Source organism: Mixophyes fleayi, chromosome 7 (genome assembly GCF_038048845.1).
Source record: "Mixophyes fleayi isolate aMixFle1 chromosome 7, aMixFle1.hap1, whole genome shotgun sequence".
NCBI classification, from domain to species: domain Eukaryota; kingdom Metazoa; phylum Chordata; class Amphibia; order Anura; family Limnodynastidae; genus Mixophyes; species Mixophyes fleayi.
Genome location: NC_134408.1, coordinates 233,677 through 251,467, shown reverse-complemented (window position 1 = coordinate 251,467; position 17,791 = coordinate 233,677). Strand labels below are relative to the sequence as shown.

Below are 17,791 nucleotides of genomic sequence, written 5' to 3'. Positions count from 1 at the left end.
GATAATGTCTCCTGTGCTCTGACACGTCACTCTGTGTACTCTCAGCCTCAGGATCTGACACTACAGCTACCAGGCCTCTTGTAGCAGCCCTCACTCCAGGGCCTCTTCCATGCGAAGTGTCCCCCTCTCTCTTGGGTTATCTATAGTGACAAGGAGTTCTCCCCCTCATCCAGGGCACACATTTCTTGCCCTGGCTCAGTCACCATGCTCAGACAGCCATGCCAGCCCAGGTCCCCAGCTACATCTCTCCTCTCCTCTGTCTCCCTCTCTATTCCTATCCCCCCTTAATGACAGCCCATCCTTCCTCTCACTCAGTCTCACAGGCTGGGCTGGGTTATCACCATGGTAACCAGTTTATGTAATTTTTTATAAACTTCTAGCTTACCTCTCTAGGTGACCCCTCCTGTATTCACTGAAGTGCAGGGTTTTACTAGAACACCACTAGGGGGGTGTTACATATATATATATATACACACACACACACACACACACACACGTACATAGGTCAGTTTTAGTAAGATAGGACATGAGATAGAGAAGTGATATATATATATACACACACAGACACACACATACACACACGTGTACATAGGACAGTGGTAGTATGATAGGACATGTGATAGAGAAGTGATATATATATATACACACACAGACACACACATACACACACGTGTACATAGGACAGTGGTAGTATGATAGGACATGTGATAGAGAAGTGATATATATATATACACACACAGACACACACATACACACACGTGTACATAGGACAGTGGTAGTATGATAGGACATGTGATAGAGAAGTGATATATATATATATATATATATACATCATGGTTGCCAACTCTCCCGGAACGTCCGGGAGACTCCCGGTATACTGGGAAATCTCCCGGACTCCCGGGAGAGGACACGGAAATCCCTCATTTTGCGGACGATTTTTTTCCCCCCAAAGTGCGCATGCGCCGGTGACGTCATCGGCGTGATGACGCGACATGTCTAATCACCCCTAAACACCTCGGCCATTGCGGAGCACGGAGCTCCCACGCCCACGCTGTGAGTAATATATGCTCTATGAGTGCATTCTTTATGGATATATTATGTGCTTGTCAAAGTTCCATTGTCATTTACTGATACTATTGTACTGTGCAATGAAAGAGTATCACTTTTCACTGTGAAACAGTAGACTTTAATCAGGCCTGACATGTTTTATAGACATGGCGAGTCAATAGAAGCAGATTTTTTTTAAACACTAAGGAAACACGCCATAACATTAGCTCTTTTGCAGAGAATTATTGACTTTTGGAAGAAAAAGGAGTTGCTTTTAAGATTAGTATGCATGTCTGATTATCATTTTTGTTTCTGTTTCTTAACATAATATGAATATACTCATGGCACTTTTCCAGGCTAAAGAGCATACTTGCCAACATTTGTTTTCTTTCTTCCGGGAGATGCCGGCTGGGACGTGGGTGTGCAGGGCGCCGAAATCGCGTCATTTTGGCCCCGCCCCTTGACGGGATGACGCGAATCGCGTCATTTTACAGCGGGGCGGGGCCAAACGCCACAATTCCGGGTGAATCGCGGCGTTTAAATTTTGCCGATCAGGGAGATTTCCACACTCTCCCGGGAGTCCAAGAGAATCTCGCGAAATGCGGGAGTCTCCTGGACATTCCGGGAGAGTTGGCAAGTATGCTAAAGAGTCTGTATGAATCAATGAGAGCAATACTTTGTCTTATCAGTGCAAATCCCAGTAGAGGCACCAGAATGTTTCCCTTACAAGTAAAGTGAAAACTTAAAATATTGAACCTCTGAGTAGTATTCTTCCTTGGTTGCATTGTTGAAAACTACTGAGTGCAGGTAACAACTAAGGCCATAGTGTGTGACTGTAATCACAGCCATTATGTTTGCTGTGGCTTTGACTGGATGGTGACTTCTAGGAAGGACAGAGATATCAGCAAGTGCAGTAATTACTGGTTGCTCAGTAATTGATCAGTGCATGTATGAACCATAATAAATAACAGGTCACATTTTATACATCTATATATATTATGACTCAAAAAGTTATAAAGAATCAAGATATCTGTACATAAATGTGGGTGGAGCTGTTCACACCCAGTGGGCGGAGCTGGTCCCGCCCACAATGGTTTTTACTTTCTCCCTGAAATGAATTTTCAAAAGTTGGCAAGTATGATACACATACACACACACACACGTACCTAAGACAGGTATAGTATGATAGGACATGTGATAGAGAAGTGATATATATATATATACAGTGCTTTTTTTGTAAAAAAAAAAGGTGCCGGAACTCACGTCTTATTAATCTTTTATGAAAAAAAATATAATATTATATATATATATATACATACACACATAAATTTACTCCCTTCCTTGCCTCTCACACACTTGACAATTGTAAAATAAAAATAATAACTCCTACCTCCTCCTGGTTGGCTGGCAAGGCTGCAGTCCAGATGGCTGATGGAGTAAACGCAGGATATCTAGAGGGGAGGCCCCATATGCTAATTTAATAAAACAAACATAACAACTGGACATCACTCACCTGTTACACACTGACATGTCCCCTGCTGCGGCTGCCTACCAACTTTTCTCACATATGGCCGCTAGCTATTCTCACCCCTATTCTACACCCTGTTTTTTTTGTGGCCCTCTCTTTCCACCTCCCTCCTTTTTCTGTAGCCCTCTTTCTGCTCCCCCTCTATTCTGTAGCCCTCTTTCTGCTCCCCCTTTATTCTGTAGCCTTCTTTCTACTCCCCCTCTATTCTGTAGCCCTCTTTCTGCTCCCCCCTCTATTCTGTAGCCCTCTTTCTGCTCCCCCACTATTCTGTAGCCCTCTTTCTGCTCCCCCTTTATTCTGTAGCCCTCTTTCTGCTCCCCCTTTATTCTGTAGCCTTCTTTCTGCTCCCCCTCTATTCTGTAGCCCTCTTTCTGCTCCCCCTCTATTCTGTAGCCTTCTTTCTGCTCCCCCTCTATTCTGTAGCCTTCTTTCTGCTCCCCCTTTATTCTGTAGCCCTCTTTCTGCTCCCCCACTATTCTGTAGCCCTCTTTCTGCTCCCCCTTTATTCTGTAGCCTTCTTTCTGCTCCCCCTTTGTTTTTCTGTAGCCCTCTTCTACTTTCGCCCCTTCCCGCTTTCTGTAGTCAGTATTACCTTCTTTGCATACTTCTTTTCACTCTTCTTAGTTCGATCGCTGCTCCTCCCGCTGCCCTGCATCCGGCCGACGGAAGCAGGACACACACTCACACACACACACAGAGATGCGGTGCTGCACTGTAGCAGCACCGCAGAGAAAAAAAAAAAGTTAAAAAAAAAAGGTGCCGGAACGCCGTTCCCAGCGTTCAATGGGAAAAAAACCACTGTATATATATATACATACACACACGTACATAGGACAGTTATAGTATGATAGGACATGTGATAGATAAGTGATATATATATATATATATATATATATATACACACACAGACACACACGTAGGTAGGACAGTTGTAGTATCATAGGACATGTGATAGAGAAGTGATATATATATATATATATATATATATATATATATATATATATATATATATATATACACAGACACACACGTAGGTAGGACAGTTGTAGTATCATAGGACATGTGATAGAGAAGTGATATATATATATATATATATATATATACACACAGACACACACGTAGGTAGGACAGTTGTAGTATCATAGGATATGTGATAGAGAAGTGATATATATATATATATATATATATATATATATATATATATATATACACAGACACACACGTAGGTAGGACAGTTGTAGTATCATAGGACATGTGATAGAGAAGTGATATATATATATATATATATATATACACACAGACACACACGTAGGTAGGACAGTTGTAGTATCATAGGATATGTGATAGATATGTGATACAGATGTAAAGGATTACTTTGGTGCTGATATGTAACACTACAATACCTGCTTTGGCATCAGATACATAGACAACCAGCAGAACGAACCAGTAATGAGGCTCCATAGGGTTTTTTAACCTGAAGAAAATGGTAAATTTTGAGTCACTCAATAATGACATAAGAAATGTATTCCTAATATTTAATATACAGTGCTGGCTTCAGCATATTTCACATTTTCACACTGAGATTTCCCCCTCAGGAATTATTTCTCGATTTTTCACTGTTGAATATATATATTCTATTATACAATGATTACATTTACATTTATGTGAAATTGCTGAACTTTAGGAGAAATGTGTTCTCTGTTTGTGTCTGTTTCTCTCACTTACATCTCCACGAGACCCCACTAACAATTTTATCCCAGCGTGAAAATATTCTATTTATATCTACCTACTAATCATAATAATTATAACTACTGATGCCTAAATCAGCCCTCTACTCTACACTCAGTGTATATATGTTCACTCTAAGCCTCGTACTGTCATCTTGCTACTGTTATGTGGAACAATACCAGAGGCTTTCACACAATTCAGATATATTACCTCAATCGTACTACCAAGATCTCATACAACATTAGGGAGCCATGCCAACACTGTGCTATTATTTTATACACAAGTAATTTCATATGTTGGATAAAGGTAAACGAGATACCTGTGTAATGACTGAAAACAAACACTGGGGGCGCTCAGGAGTACACTTACAACAATAACTGAATACAACACAGTATGTAAACTATATGTTTTATTAGTTAATGTTAGTGAAAGGTTTATGTATACTTTGTATATTACAGATATTATTAACTATAATACATCTCACTCACATACAATATAAGTGTTCTTCAATAGTTACTTTCTGTGTCTACACAAAACTGGAGATTTATATCATGATTGACTGACAATTAACACATTAGGAAAGCTTGATATTGATTGCTATATAGAGATACATGTAGACGGTTAATGTATTTTATATATATATATATATATATATATATATATACATATATATATATATACACACACAAGTTAACCCGTGCATGATACTCATGCATTCTAGTCAAATCAAGCTACTTAAGGTCTTAAAAAGGTTCTTGTCATGCATTTGGGGCTAGGCCAGGCCTCCTCAGGGGAAGAGCGTTACTTCCCGACGTAAGCGCCCTTTTTTAACGTGGTTTTGTCCACACGTCACCACCTTATCATTCTTCTCCATCACCTCATCCTTCATCTTCATCGCCACATCCTTAATCTCCATCGTCTTACTGTTCTAAAACCTCTCGATACACGTTTCTGCTAAACACCTTATCGCTGTGCTCAATCAGTCTTGAAGGGCAATATTCATAACCTGCACTTTCACATAACTGCTTCTCCGTACTCGTGAAAATGCGACATACAATTGTCCATGACCAAAGACAGGCTCTGGTAAATAAATACCCACACGGTCAAGTGTTTGACCCTGTGACTTGTTAATGGTCATACCAAATGCCGCCTTCAAAGGGAACTGCCGCCATCTTAGCTTAAACGGCAGTCCTGTTTCGGATGGACATAAGTCAATCCGAGGTATCGTCACCTTCTCTCCTTCAGCAGAGCCAGTCAAAACTTCTGCTTGTATCACATTTGTTTTCAGTGCTGTCACTACTAATCGAGTGCCATTGCACAGTCCTCTCTTAACATTCAGATTTCTCAATAGCATAATAATGCTTCCAACTTTCAATCTTAATCTGTGCCTTGGCATTCCGGAAGGAGGCAAGAGTTTGAGCCCTCAACTCGTAAATTTAGACTTTACTACCCCTCCCACAGGGAGAAAGGCAGATGATGGAAGTTAACTGACTTCACTATTATAATTTTTTTGTCAAATAATGTCAGTATACCAAATTTCAGGTCAATTGGATGAGCCCTTTCTGAGAAAATAGTTTTTTCCATACACACACACACACACACACACACACACACACACACTAACACACGCCGCTAGGCTTATATATATTAAATATTAGATAATGCTAAGAATTTAGTAGGTGAGTGTATAACTCCGCCCAGCAGGTGGCGCTGCAGCTTGTTTGTTTTTTTCCACACACAGACTAACACACGCCGCTAGGCTTTTATATTATAGATATATATACCAATACATCGTACTATACTTTAAAACGATTTGGTCAATTAGTTTGATGTCCACTTATATATTTTATTATTTTTTAGGATCCAGTGTTTCATTAATATCTCTAATCAATCAGCGTATAAATCTTACTGCTGATATTGATTTACTACTTTAATAAGGTTAGAACTAAATATGTGCCATGCACTATACATTGGAATGAACGATATCTATTTCTATCCAGCCATGCGCAATACAGTAGTTAAGAAGCAAGTGCTCATTATGGCGCCTGACACTAGTATATATAAACCAGCACTTCCTGACACCTATACCCTCTTGCAAAACTCAGTTTTTGACAAAACGCGTTGAGGATTAAATATGCTGTCTTTTTAACCCACCACCTTATCCAATTGTACCTTATTGGACTTATATGTTAGTGGATCATGTGTGATCCTTAATAAATTGTTATACTTACCTTACGGGCTTCCTCAATTTCTATACTGCTGAGGGTTATATACTCCACCTGAGATCACTGGGTAGATTGCTACATAGCAAACCTCCAACCTGAAGTCTCACCGGGATATGGGGCTGGACGTTCATCCCAAGCCACCTACCATCACCGAAGAGGAGATCCGGCAGATTCACGTTTATACACTCATCTAACTGTAAGTGGAGGTTACGCATTTTTACCACAGGCTCTAGGACAGTTCACTCTAATTTCTGATTATCTGGTTATTTTCTCATATATACAGGGAGACAAGCGTCTGTTCCCAAGACTGTATATGATCTAGCAACTAATCACAGCACTGATGACAACATGGTGAACTATGGACTCATTTTATTGTACTATTTATGGTGACATGTTATAATGTGAATACAACTCTGTACCTATGTCCATTTATTATTTGTATATCATCATCTGTAATACTGACATTAGGGATTTACCTTCGTTAATGTAGGGATGGAGCGCTATCATTTTGTTTTGTTTAATGTTAGTGAACGATGAAGATAAATAAAATCAGTGGAATTTCCAAAACAAAGTAAAAGGTTAAAAAGCAACAGTACAGGGATCGAATTATAATAAAGAAATATTCTAGGACAAGAGGAGTGACAGAAGTGAAAGTCTTGTACATAAGTGACCTAAAGAAAAGCACATGATAAAGAATGCAGTGCACAGCATGGAGATAAAGCATACAGTACTAAAAATAATAATAATAATAATAATAATAATAATAAAATACTATCCCTGTGCATAACATACGTAGTTCAGTAACAACAGGGCCACCAGGCAACAAAGGTCATCACATAGGGCACCAGGGTATAGAGGGTACCTAACAATCTGAATAAGTGACATTTTGCCAAAGTAAAGGTTCACTTTTTGGAGTCAAATTTGTATTGAGAAGTGTTCTATTGAAGTCCTCCTCTCCCAGCAAGCAGAAATCTGATCATTCGTTATCATTTTGTTATGTTCTTGCCCTTAGATTTGCCCTCATTCAAGATGGCCGTGATTGCCTCATGAAGTTTCCATCTTGGATCTCTGATATGAACTTGCCCTTACAATAGCCCTTATCCAAGATGGCCAGAACTGTCTCAGGAAGATTCCATCTTGGATCTCATTTCCTGTTTGGGCCTAGAAAAGGCACCTCCTGTTATGCAGCCTTTGCTCGAGTATTGTATTTGTGTCTGAACCAGATGCTTCCACAGAACCTTGCTCCCTTGTGATTTGGAATACAATTACTTGATACCTCTACAAGATACTTATCTTGTTGATACTTTGGACTTGCTTGCTGGACATTTAAGATTTATTTCTGTATCAAAATAAATCCTGTTTACTACAGAACTACCTGGATATTGGGTTCCGTTTGTAATACCAGAAGTGTGACACATTTCCTGCTATTTATTCCTTTTTCTTTTACAAGAAACTATTGTATTATTACTCTGTTTGTCATTTTGCTAATTATATTTTTATCCTAGACATTGTGGATCTACTTTCCATAAATTTCAGTTAAAAAGTTCATATCTGTGTTTTTACAAATTCACATACGGGAAAAGACTAACAGGAGAAGTGAGAGGGAGCAGAACAAGTAATGGGAAGAGACTGACAGGAGAAGTGAGAGGGAGCAGAACAAGTAATGGGGAGAGACTGACAGGAGAAGTGAGAGGAGCAGAACAAGTAATGGGGAGAGACTGACAGGAGAAGTGAGAGGGAGCAGAACAAGTAATGGGGAGAGACTGACAGGAGAAGTGAGAGGGAGCAGAACAAGTAATGGGGAGAGACTGACAGGAGAAGTGAGAGGAGCAGAACAAGTAATGGGGAGAGACTGACAGGAGAAGTGAGAGGGAGCAGAACAAGTAATGGGGAGAGACTGACAGGAGAAGTAAGAGGAGCAGAACAAGTAATGGGGAGAGACTGACAGGAGAAGTGAAAGGGAGCAGAACAAGTAATGGGGAGAGACTGACAGGAGAAGTGAGAGGGAGCAGAACAAGTAATGGGGAGAGACTGACAGGAGAAGTGAGAGGAGCAGAACAAGTAATGGGGAGAGACTGACAGGAGAAGTGAGAGGGAGCAGAACAAGTAATGGGGAGAGACTGACAGGAGAAGTGAGAGGGAGCAGAACAAGTAATGGGGAGAGACTGACAGGAGAAGTGAGAGGGAGCAGAACAAGTAATGGGGAGAGACTGACAGGAGAAGTGAGAGGGAGCAGAACAAGTAATGGGGAGAGACTGACGGGAGAAGTGAGAGGGAGCAGAACAAGTAATGGGGAGAGACTGACAGGAGAAGTGAGAGGGAGCAGAACAAGTAATGGGGAGAGACTGACAGGAGAAGTGAGAGGGAGCAGAACAAGTAATGGGGAGAGACTGACAGGAGAAGTGAGGGAAAGAAGAACAAGTAATGGGGAGAGACTGACAGGAGAAGTGAGGGGAAGAAGAACAAGTAATGGGGAGAGACTGACAGGAGAAGTGAGGGGAAGAAGAACAAGTAATGGGGAGAGACTGACAGGAGAAGTGAGGGGAAGAAGAACAAGTAATGGGGAGAGACTGACAGGAGAAGTGAGAGGGAGCAGAACAAGTAATGGGGAGAGACTGACAGGAGAAGTGAAAGGGAGCAGAACAAGTAATGGGGAGAGACTGACAGGAGAAGTGAGGGAAAGAAGAACAAGTAATGGGGAGAGACTGACAGGAGAAGTGAGAGGGAACAGAACAAGTAATGGGAAAAGACTGACAGGAGAAGTGAGAGGGAACAGAACAAGTAATGGGGAGATACTGACAGGAGAAGTGAGGGAAAGAAGAACAAGTAATGGGGAGAGACTGACAGGAGAAGTGAAAGGGAACAGAACAAGTAATGGGGAGAAACTGACAGGAGAAGTGAGAGGAAGCAGAACAAGTAATGGGAGAGACTGACAGGAGAAGTGAGAGGAACAGAACAAGTAATGGGGAGAGACTGACAGGAGAAGTGAGAGGAACAGAACAAGTAATGGGGAGAGACTGACGGGAGAAGTGAGAGGAACAGAACAAGTAATGGGGAGAGACTGATAGGAGAAGTGAGAGGAAGAAGAACAAGTAATGGGGAGAGACTAACAGGAGAAGTGAGAGGGAGCAGAACAAGTAATGGGAGAGACTGACAGGAGAAGTGAGGGGAAGAAGAACAAGTAATGGGGAGAGACTGACAGGAGAAGTGAGAGGGAACAGAACAAGTAATGGGGAGAAACTGACAGGAGAAGTGAGAGGAAGCAGAACAAATAATGGGGAGAGACTGACAGGAGAAGTGAAAGGGAGCAGAACAAGTAATGGGGAGAGACTGACAGGAGAAGTGAGAGGAAGCAGAACAAATAATGGGGAGAAGTGAAAGGGAGCAGAACAAGTAATGGGAGAGACTGACAGGAGAAGTGAGAGGAAGCAGAACAAGTAATGGGAAAAGACTGACAGGAGAAGTGAGAGGGAACAGACCAAGTAATGGGGAGAGACTGACAGGAGAAGTGAGAGGGAGCAGAACAAGTAATGGGAGAGACTGACAGGAGAAGTGAGAGGAAGAAAAACAAATAATGGGGAGAGACTGACAGGAGAAGTGAAAGGGAGCAGAACAAGTAATGGGGAGAAACTGACAGGAGAAGTGAGAGGAAGAAGAACAAATAATGGGGAGAGACTGACAGGAGAAGTGAACGGGAGCAGAACAAGTAATGGGGAGAGACTGACAGGAGAAGTGAGAGGGAACAGAACAAGTAATGGGGAGAGACTGACAGGAGAAGTGAGAGGGAGCAGAACAAGTAATGGGAGAGACTGACAGGAGAAGTGAGAGGAAGAAGAACAAGTAATGGGAGAGACTGACAGGAGAAGTGAGGGGAAGAAGAACAAGTAATGGGGAGAGACTGACAGGAGAAGTGAGGGGAAGAAGAACAAGTAATGGGGAGAGACTGACAGGAGAAGTGAGAGGGAGCAGAACAAGTAATGGGGAGAGACTGACAGGAGAAGTGAGTGGAAGAAGAACAAGTAATGGGGAGAGACTGACAGGAGAAGTGAGAGGAGCAGAACAAGTAATGGGGAGAGACTGACAGGAGAAGTGAGGGAAAGAAGAACAAGTAATGGGGAGAGACTGACAGGAGAAGTGAGGGGAAGAAGAACAAGTAATGGGGAGAGACTGACAGGAGAAGTGAGGGGAAGAAGAACAAGTAATGGGAGAGACTGACAGGAGAAGTGAGAGGGAGCAGAACAAGTAATGGGAGAGACTGACAGGAGAAGTGAGAGGAAGCAGAACAAGTAATGGGAAAAGACTGACAGGAGAAGTGAGAGGGAACAGAACAAGTAATGGGGAGAGACTGACAGGAGAAGTGAAAGGGAGCAGAACAAGTAATGGGGAGAAACTGACAGGAGAAGTGAGGGGAAGAAGAACAAGTAATGGGAGAGACTGACAGGAGAAGTGAGAGGAAGCAGAACAAGTAATGGGAAAAGACTGACAGGAGAAGTGAGAGGGAACAGAACAAGTAATGGGGAGAGACTGACAGGAGAAGTGAAAGGGAGCAGAACAAGTAATGGGGAGAAACTGACAGGAGAAGTGAGAGGAAGCAGAACAAGTAATGGGAGAGACTGACAGGAGAAGTGAGGGGAAGAAGAACAAGTAATGGGGAGAGACTGACAGGAGAAGTGAGAGGAACAGAACAAGTAATGGGGAGAGACTGACAGGAGAAGTGAAAGGGAACAGAACAAGTAATGGGAGAGACTGACAGGAGAAGTGAAAGGGAGCAGAACAAGTAATGGGGAGAGACTGACAGGAGAAGTGAAAGGGAGCAGAACAAGTAATGGGAGAGACTGACAGGAGAAGTGAGGGGAAGAAGAACAAGTAATGGGGAGAGACTGACAGGAGAAGTGAGAGGAACAGAACAAGTAATGGGGAGAGACTGACAGGAGAAGTGAGGGGAAGAAGAACAAGTAATGGGAGAGACTGACAGGAGAAGTGAGAGGGAGCAGAACAAGTAATGGGGAGAGACTGACAGGAGAAGTGAGAGGAACAGAATAAGTAATGGGGAGAGACTGACAGGAGAAGTGAAAGGGAGCAGAACAAGTAATGGGGAGAAACTGACAGGAGAAGTGAGAGGAAGCAGAACAAGTAATGGGAGAGACTGACAGGAGAAGTGAGGGGAAGAAGAACAAGTAATGGGGAGAGACTGACAGGAGAAGTGAGAGGAACAGAACAAGTAATGGGGAGAGACTGACAGGAGAAGTGAGGGGAAGAAGAACAAGTAATGGGGAGAGACTGACAGGAGAAGTGAGGGGAAGAAGAACAAGTAATGGGAGAGACTGACAGGAGAAGTGAGAGGGAGCAGAACAAGTAATGGGGAGAGACTGACAGGAGAAGTGAGAGGAACAGAACAAGTAATGGGGAGAGACTGACAGGAGAAGTGAAAGGGAACAGAACAAGTAATGGGAGAGACTGACAGGAGAAGTGAAAGGGAGCAGAACAAGTAATGGGGAGAGACTGACAGGAGAAGTGAAAGGGAGCAGAACAAGTAATGGGAGAGACTGACAGAAGAAGTGAGGGGAAGAAGAACAAGTATTGGGGAGACACTGGCAGCTGGTGTCGAGAGCCATTAGTTAGATAAGTGTTAGTGATAGGAGAAATATAGTAAACGTGAGAGGAAAGAGTTCTGACAGAGAATATGTCCGTAGACATAGGGGACTTGTAGGCATGAGAAAAGTGATATTATTTCATGCAGTAAGTAGTTTTAAGTAGGTGAGTAACCTTAGCTATACAGAGAAGTTATAAATAAGAAAGATATTTAAAAGGCAGATTATACTAAGAGAGAAAAAGAGGTGACAGTGAGAGCAGAATAGAGATGAGAAGATTATAACAGGTAAAGAGATTCTGTTGGAAAGTGAACTAGGATTGAGAGACAGGGAGATGTCACACAGCTGAGAGACATATAACAGATGGAGGATAATTGTAAACTTTCAGGAAAAAGTGGACAAAATGACATTGAATAAGATCATCACCCCCCTAATTCTGTGCAAGGCTGGATACTGACTCAGTACTAACCACTGAGAACTGTGTCCCACATTTACAGACATCCAGCAAAAAACCACAAGGAGAAATTAGGAACCACAAGTTGTCAACAAAGTTTGAAAACTAAACATCGTCTTACTAATCTCCCTTCTAAACTATTAGAGTCATATTGTACTTAGTATAATGGGATTCAAGAAATTATTACACTCAAGGCTAATTTATAGAATTATTAACTGTATTGTCATGTAGCGTTCTTTATTGTAGCAGAGTTCCCGATATCTACAGAGCCATGATAAATATTGCAGATTGTCCTGTATTATATATCTTAGATTTATTTAAAATAGATAATTAGAGCCATTCCTAAGTGTGTGTCTTGATTCATTGGAGTCTTGTACGATGTTGGGATCTTGCTTCTCTCTATGAAAAGATGGCGGACCACTTTCCTAGAGAGTAAGAACATGACAGAGCACTATATAGAGCTATGTAACAATTTACTTTAGACTATACTATTAACAAACAACTATGCAATATATAAATATAGAAATATGTAAGGACTTTACTATACAAGAATGTAACTATATAAATATACATAAAGAACTATGTGTAACAAGATGGACCTCCCGCTTCTCCTGATGTAGTAGGAGCCACCTACTGCCACCACCAGGCTCCTACACTGGCACCTATAACTGGTTCCTTCTGGGTAACTCTCGCTGCTGGTGTATCACCTCACTGGGCACCTGGGTTCATACCCTTGACCTCTTCCTATAGATCAGAGTTGCTGTGGATGGTTCCCCCTGACCTATCACACTGGCCAGAGCTACAGGTAGCGGCAGAGCGTTGGTACTGGATGCTGGGTCCAAACCTCAGAACAGCCGGATAATGGATTAGATTGGTCTAATCTGTGGTCACAGGAATTACAGCAGGTAAGTAGTCGTCAAAGCAGGAACTTGAAGCAGTGATGTTTTATTAGCTCAAGTGTCCTAATAAGGACAGTTACACACGCCAGTTTGTGGTACTAGCGATCTATTCAGAAGTTACAGATGGTATAATGATACATGGTCAAACAGGGCTCCTTATTATACAGATTCTGACACAACTGTTAGCAGGGGGTAACATGGCCTCGATTCTAGATGGCTCCGAAAAGACCGATAAATCACATTTAATGATTACCATTAGGATATAATATATCCTTTAACCATGGATCTAAGGCAACTTAAGCTTTAACAAAATTACATTAATCTATTATATCCTAATACTTGTATCCTGAGTCTACATTGTTCAGACAGGTTCCTGTCCCTCTAGTAAGATGTGACAACAGGTAACGACCTCCTGCTGGGCCTTCAGGCTAAGCAGGTTTATGTCACTTTTGCGATGAAAAGATTTAATTAGCCTAATTGGGGTTTCCTCTAGCAAGGTTACAAAACCAAATCATAACATACTGTCTCAGAAGTTACAAATCAATACCGCAGAAAATAATGCATTTCCTATGCAGAAATGCAACACAATATAATAAAATCAGCACATTTGCAATGATATAAATTGGCGCACTGTGCTAATAATTTCAATAAGTTAATTTTAAGTGATCCAGCCATACTATGTAACTATATAAATATATAGCTATGTAGCAATTTACGTATACAAATATATAACTATATACATATATACACAGAGAACTATGTAACAATATAAATATAGAATTATGGAACAAATTAACTATAGAAATATGTAACTATATACATGTATACATATAGAACTATGTAACTATCTAATTATACAACTATGAAACAACGTAACTATGCAAATATGTAACTATATACATATATAACTATGTAACTATATAAATAAACAACTATGAAACAAGCTAATTATGCAAATATGTAACTATGCACATATAGAACTATGTAACTATATAACTGTAGAACTATGTAACTATATAACTGTGTAACTATAGAACTATGCAGTTTGATAGCTATGTAACTATATAACTATGTAACTATATAAAGATATAACTATGTAACTATATAACTGCAGAACTATGTAACTATATAACTTAGAACTATGTAACTATATAACTGTGTAATTATAGAACTATGAAGTTTGATAGCTATGTAACGATATAAAGATATAACTATGTAAGTATATAAATATATAACCATGTAACAACTTAACTATATAACTATAGAACTATGTAACTATTGTAGCAAAGATACCTATTTGCCACAGTTTTCCTACATAAGGACAGGTGAGGTCCTGAGGACTCTGGAAGGAAGAGCTACATACAGCGTTAATTCCCATCGCACATGAACACACAGGTGTACCATATGCGTGTTATTAATTTAATGTCTGTGATTGGTTTGCAGTGTTTGGGTGGGGGTTAAAAGACTGTGTTGTTCATTTTATGTTGGTGACTGATGCTGGGAGAGCTGGTCAGTCAGTAGAGAGCTGCACTGTGTTTCGCTTAGCATTAGGGTCACCAGGAGGTGTAAACAATGTGCAATTGTTTACTGGTGTCATTCTGACTAAGAATTGCTCTTTATTGTGATGCAAACAATAAGGCACCATTTGATTTGAAGCTGTCTGTGTCTGATGTCTGCGGGGTGTCAGTGCCAGAAGTACTACAAGTGTCAGAAGGTGTCAGAAGTGCTATAAGAAGGCCGCATTTGTTACAAGTGGTGTTAGAAGTGGGATCGCTAAGAACAGCTAACACACAGATGTCCACCCAACCTCCAGATGCAAAAGTTGGTGAGTGGAAAATATTGACTGCCACTGTCACCCACCAAACTGTGTATTAAGCTGTCAGTTACAGAGAAAAATTGCTGGATTGCTGACAAAGCAATTATTTTTTTTTCTATGGGGAGCAATATATGAGCAATGTTACTGGAACTGTGCAGTGTCTGTTGTTTTGCAAAAGAAACCAAAAGTTTTAAAAATTGCTGGGCATTGTAGTGCCACACCTTGTTTGTTCTCTGAACTGTGAGTTGGGTGTGGTCCTTAGAAGTCTGCTGTTTACCTGTGCGTGCAGGCTAAAACAAAGTGCTGAGAGTGGAAAGTTTGATCTTTAAAGACTGCAAATACAAAAAAAAATCAAGAGTAATTTGCTGCCAGACGAAATTTTCTTACTCCAGGCAACATGGGCAAGAAAAAGAATAAAATGTGTCAGAAAGAAAGTGTACAAACAGGTGCGACTGAAATTGATTCGCAGCAGGGTGAATTTGAAACATTGCATGTTAGTTCGCAGAATGGAAAAGAAGGTCAAGAATCTCATACTCTCTGCGCAAGCCTGGTGTTACCTGGGTCAGACTGTGTAGGCAGTGTATGATCGCATGTGGAGAACTAGCAGAAATCTCCTAGCTTGTTCAGCCAGAGGTCACTCCCAGCACTTTTCAACCCGAGGTCACTCCCAGCACTCTTCAACCCGAGGTCACTCCCAGCACTCTTCAACCCAAGGTCACTCCCAGCACTCTTCAACCCGAGGTCACTCCCAGCACTCTTCAACCCGAGGTCACTCCCAGCACTCTTCAACCCGAGGTCATTCCCAGCACTCTTCAGCCCGAGGTATCTGTTCAGCCTGAGGTCACTCCCAGCACTCTTCAGCCCGAGGTCACTCCCAGCACTGTTCAGCCCGAGGTCACTCCCAGCACTGTTCAGCCCGAGGTCACTGTTCAGCCCGAGGTCACTCCCAGCACTGTTCAGCCCGAGGTCACTCCCAGCACTATTCAGCCCAAGGTCACTGTTCAGCCCGAGGTCACTCCCAGCACTCTTCAGCCCGAGGTCACTCCCAGCACTCTTCAGCCCGAGGTCACTCCCAGCACTCTTCAGCCCGAGGTCACTGTTCAGCCCAAGGTCACTCCCAGCACTGTTCAGCCCGAGGTCACTCCCAGCACTCTTCAGCCCCAGGTCACTGTTCAGCCCGAGGTCACTCCCAGCACTCTTCAGCCCGAGGTCACTCCCAGCACTCTTCAGCCCGAGGTCACTCCCAACACTCTTCAGCCTGAGGTCACTGTTCAGCCCAAGGTCACTCCCAGCACTCTTCAGCCTGAGGTCACTCCCAGCACTCTTCAGCCCAAGGTCACTCCCAGCACTGTTTAGCCTGAGGTCACTCCCAGCACTCTTCATCCCATGGTATCGCATGGTGCTCTGATGTCTGTGGAACCTTATAGCGCTGTCATGTCCGTGGAACCTCCTAGAGCTGTCCTGTCAGGGATGCTTTCTGGTGTTGCTATTGCTGAAGGTCCAGCTGTGAAGTTGTGGAACAGAAGGTGTTTCAGGTGTGGACTGCTGAGACACTTTAAAGCACGAGTGCAACAAACCCCATAAACAGAATTGGAAAGAGGTCCGCGGTGAGTGGGTTCCGACTGGACATGCCGGCAACTGAGACACTGGTCGGACGCCCAGTTTTAAAGGATCTGCCAGGGAACTCACAGCATGTGGATATCGGTCGTGGGGACTTGCTATCCTGGAAGGCTGTCCTGGGGGACATGGTAGAACTGCCACAAAAGTGTCATCGTTTTGGCAAGGCTAAATTGGCAGTGGCTGGTAGCATCTCGGATGTGGCCGTCTCACCTACTGGTGAGAGGATAGACTAGTCTAACCATCCAGAGTTCTTTAGTGTGACAAACTGGGCACAAGACCAGAGCAATGATGGGACTTTACAAAATGCGTTTAAATTGGTTAATAATGTTGATGCAGTTGTGGGACCTGTCAACTTGACAGGCTGTGTGCCAAAATATGTTGTAAAAGAAAATGTTTTATTTCGTATTGCTACTATGAAGGGGATGAGAGTAGAACAGTTGGTGGTTTCAAGGGTTCATGTTGGAACCTGCACACACACAGTTGGGTGGCGGACACTTAGGGGAAGGGAGAACAAAGGAACATGTTCTGTGCAGGTTTTACTGGCCCGGAGTCTACCTAACAGTGAAGAGGTTCTGTAGGGCTTGTGAGGTGGGCCACAAAACCTACCCCAACGTCACAGTACAGCCACTATTTGGAGGGGTTCACAAACGTCCTTTAGAAACATAAAGGGCTGTGAGTGGAAACAGAGAGAGGACAGGCTGTTTAGGAACATTGTTCTCAGTTTGAAAGACAATGATGTCCCTGTTAGGGCACTAATAGACATGGTCAAGAGGAAACTTGAGATGATAAAAGTGGTTCTCTTCCAGAGAACTGGTGTCTGCGTCAAAAAGGTTGTCGACGCAGGGAAGGGTATGTAGCAAAGAGGCCTATTTGCCACAGGTCT

General features: G+C 42.3%; 1 protein-coding gene across 1 annotated transcript in view; it reads right to left on the bottom strand.

Annotated features, from left to right (window-relative positions):
* LOC142098099 (carbonic anhydrase 15-like) overlaps positions 1 to 16,686 on the bottom strand; it is a 36,987-nt gene extending 20,301 nt beyond the window's left edge. The window contains exon 1 of the mRNA XM_075180583.1: positions 16,359 to 16,686. Coding sequence (XP_075036684.1) covers positions 16,359 to 16,686 — 328 coding nt within the window. The remainder of the gene's footprint in view (positions 1 to 16,358) is intronic.
* Positions 16,687 to 17,791: the final 1,105 nt, after the last annotated feature.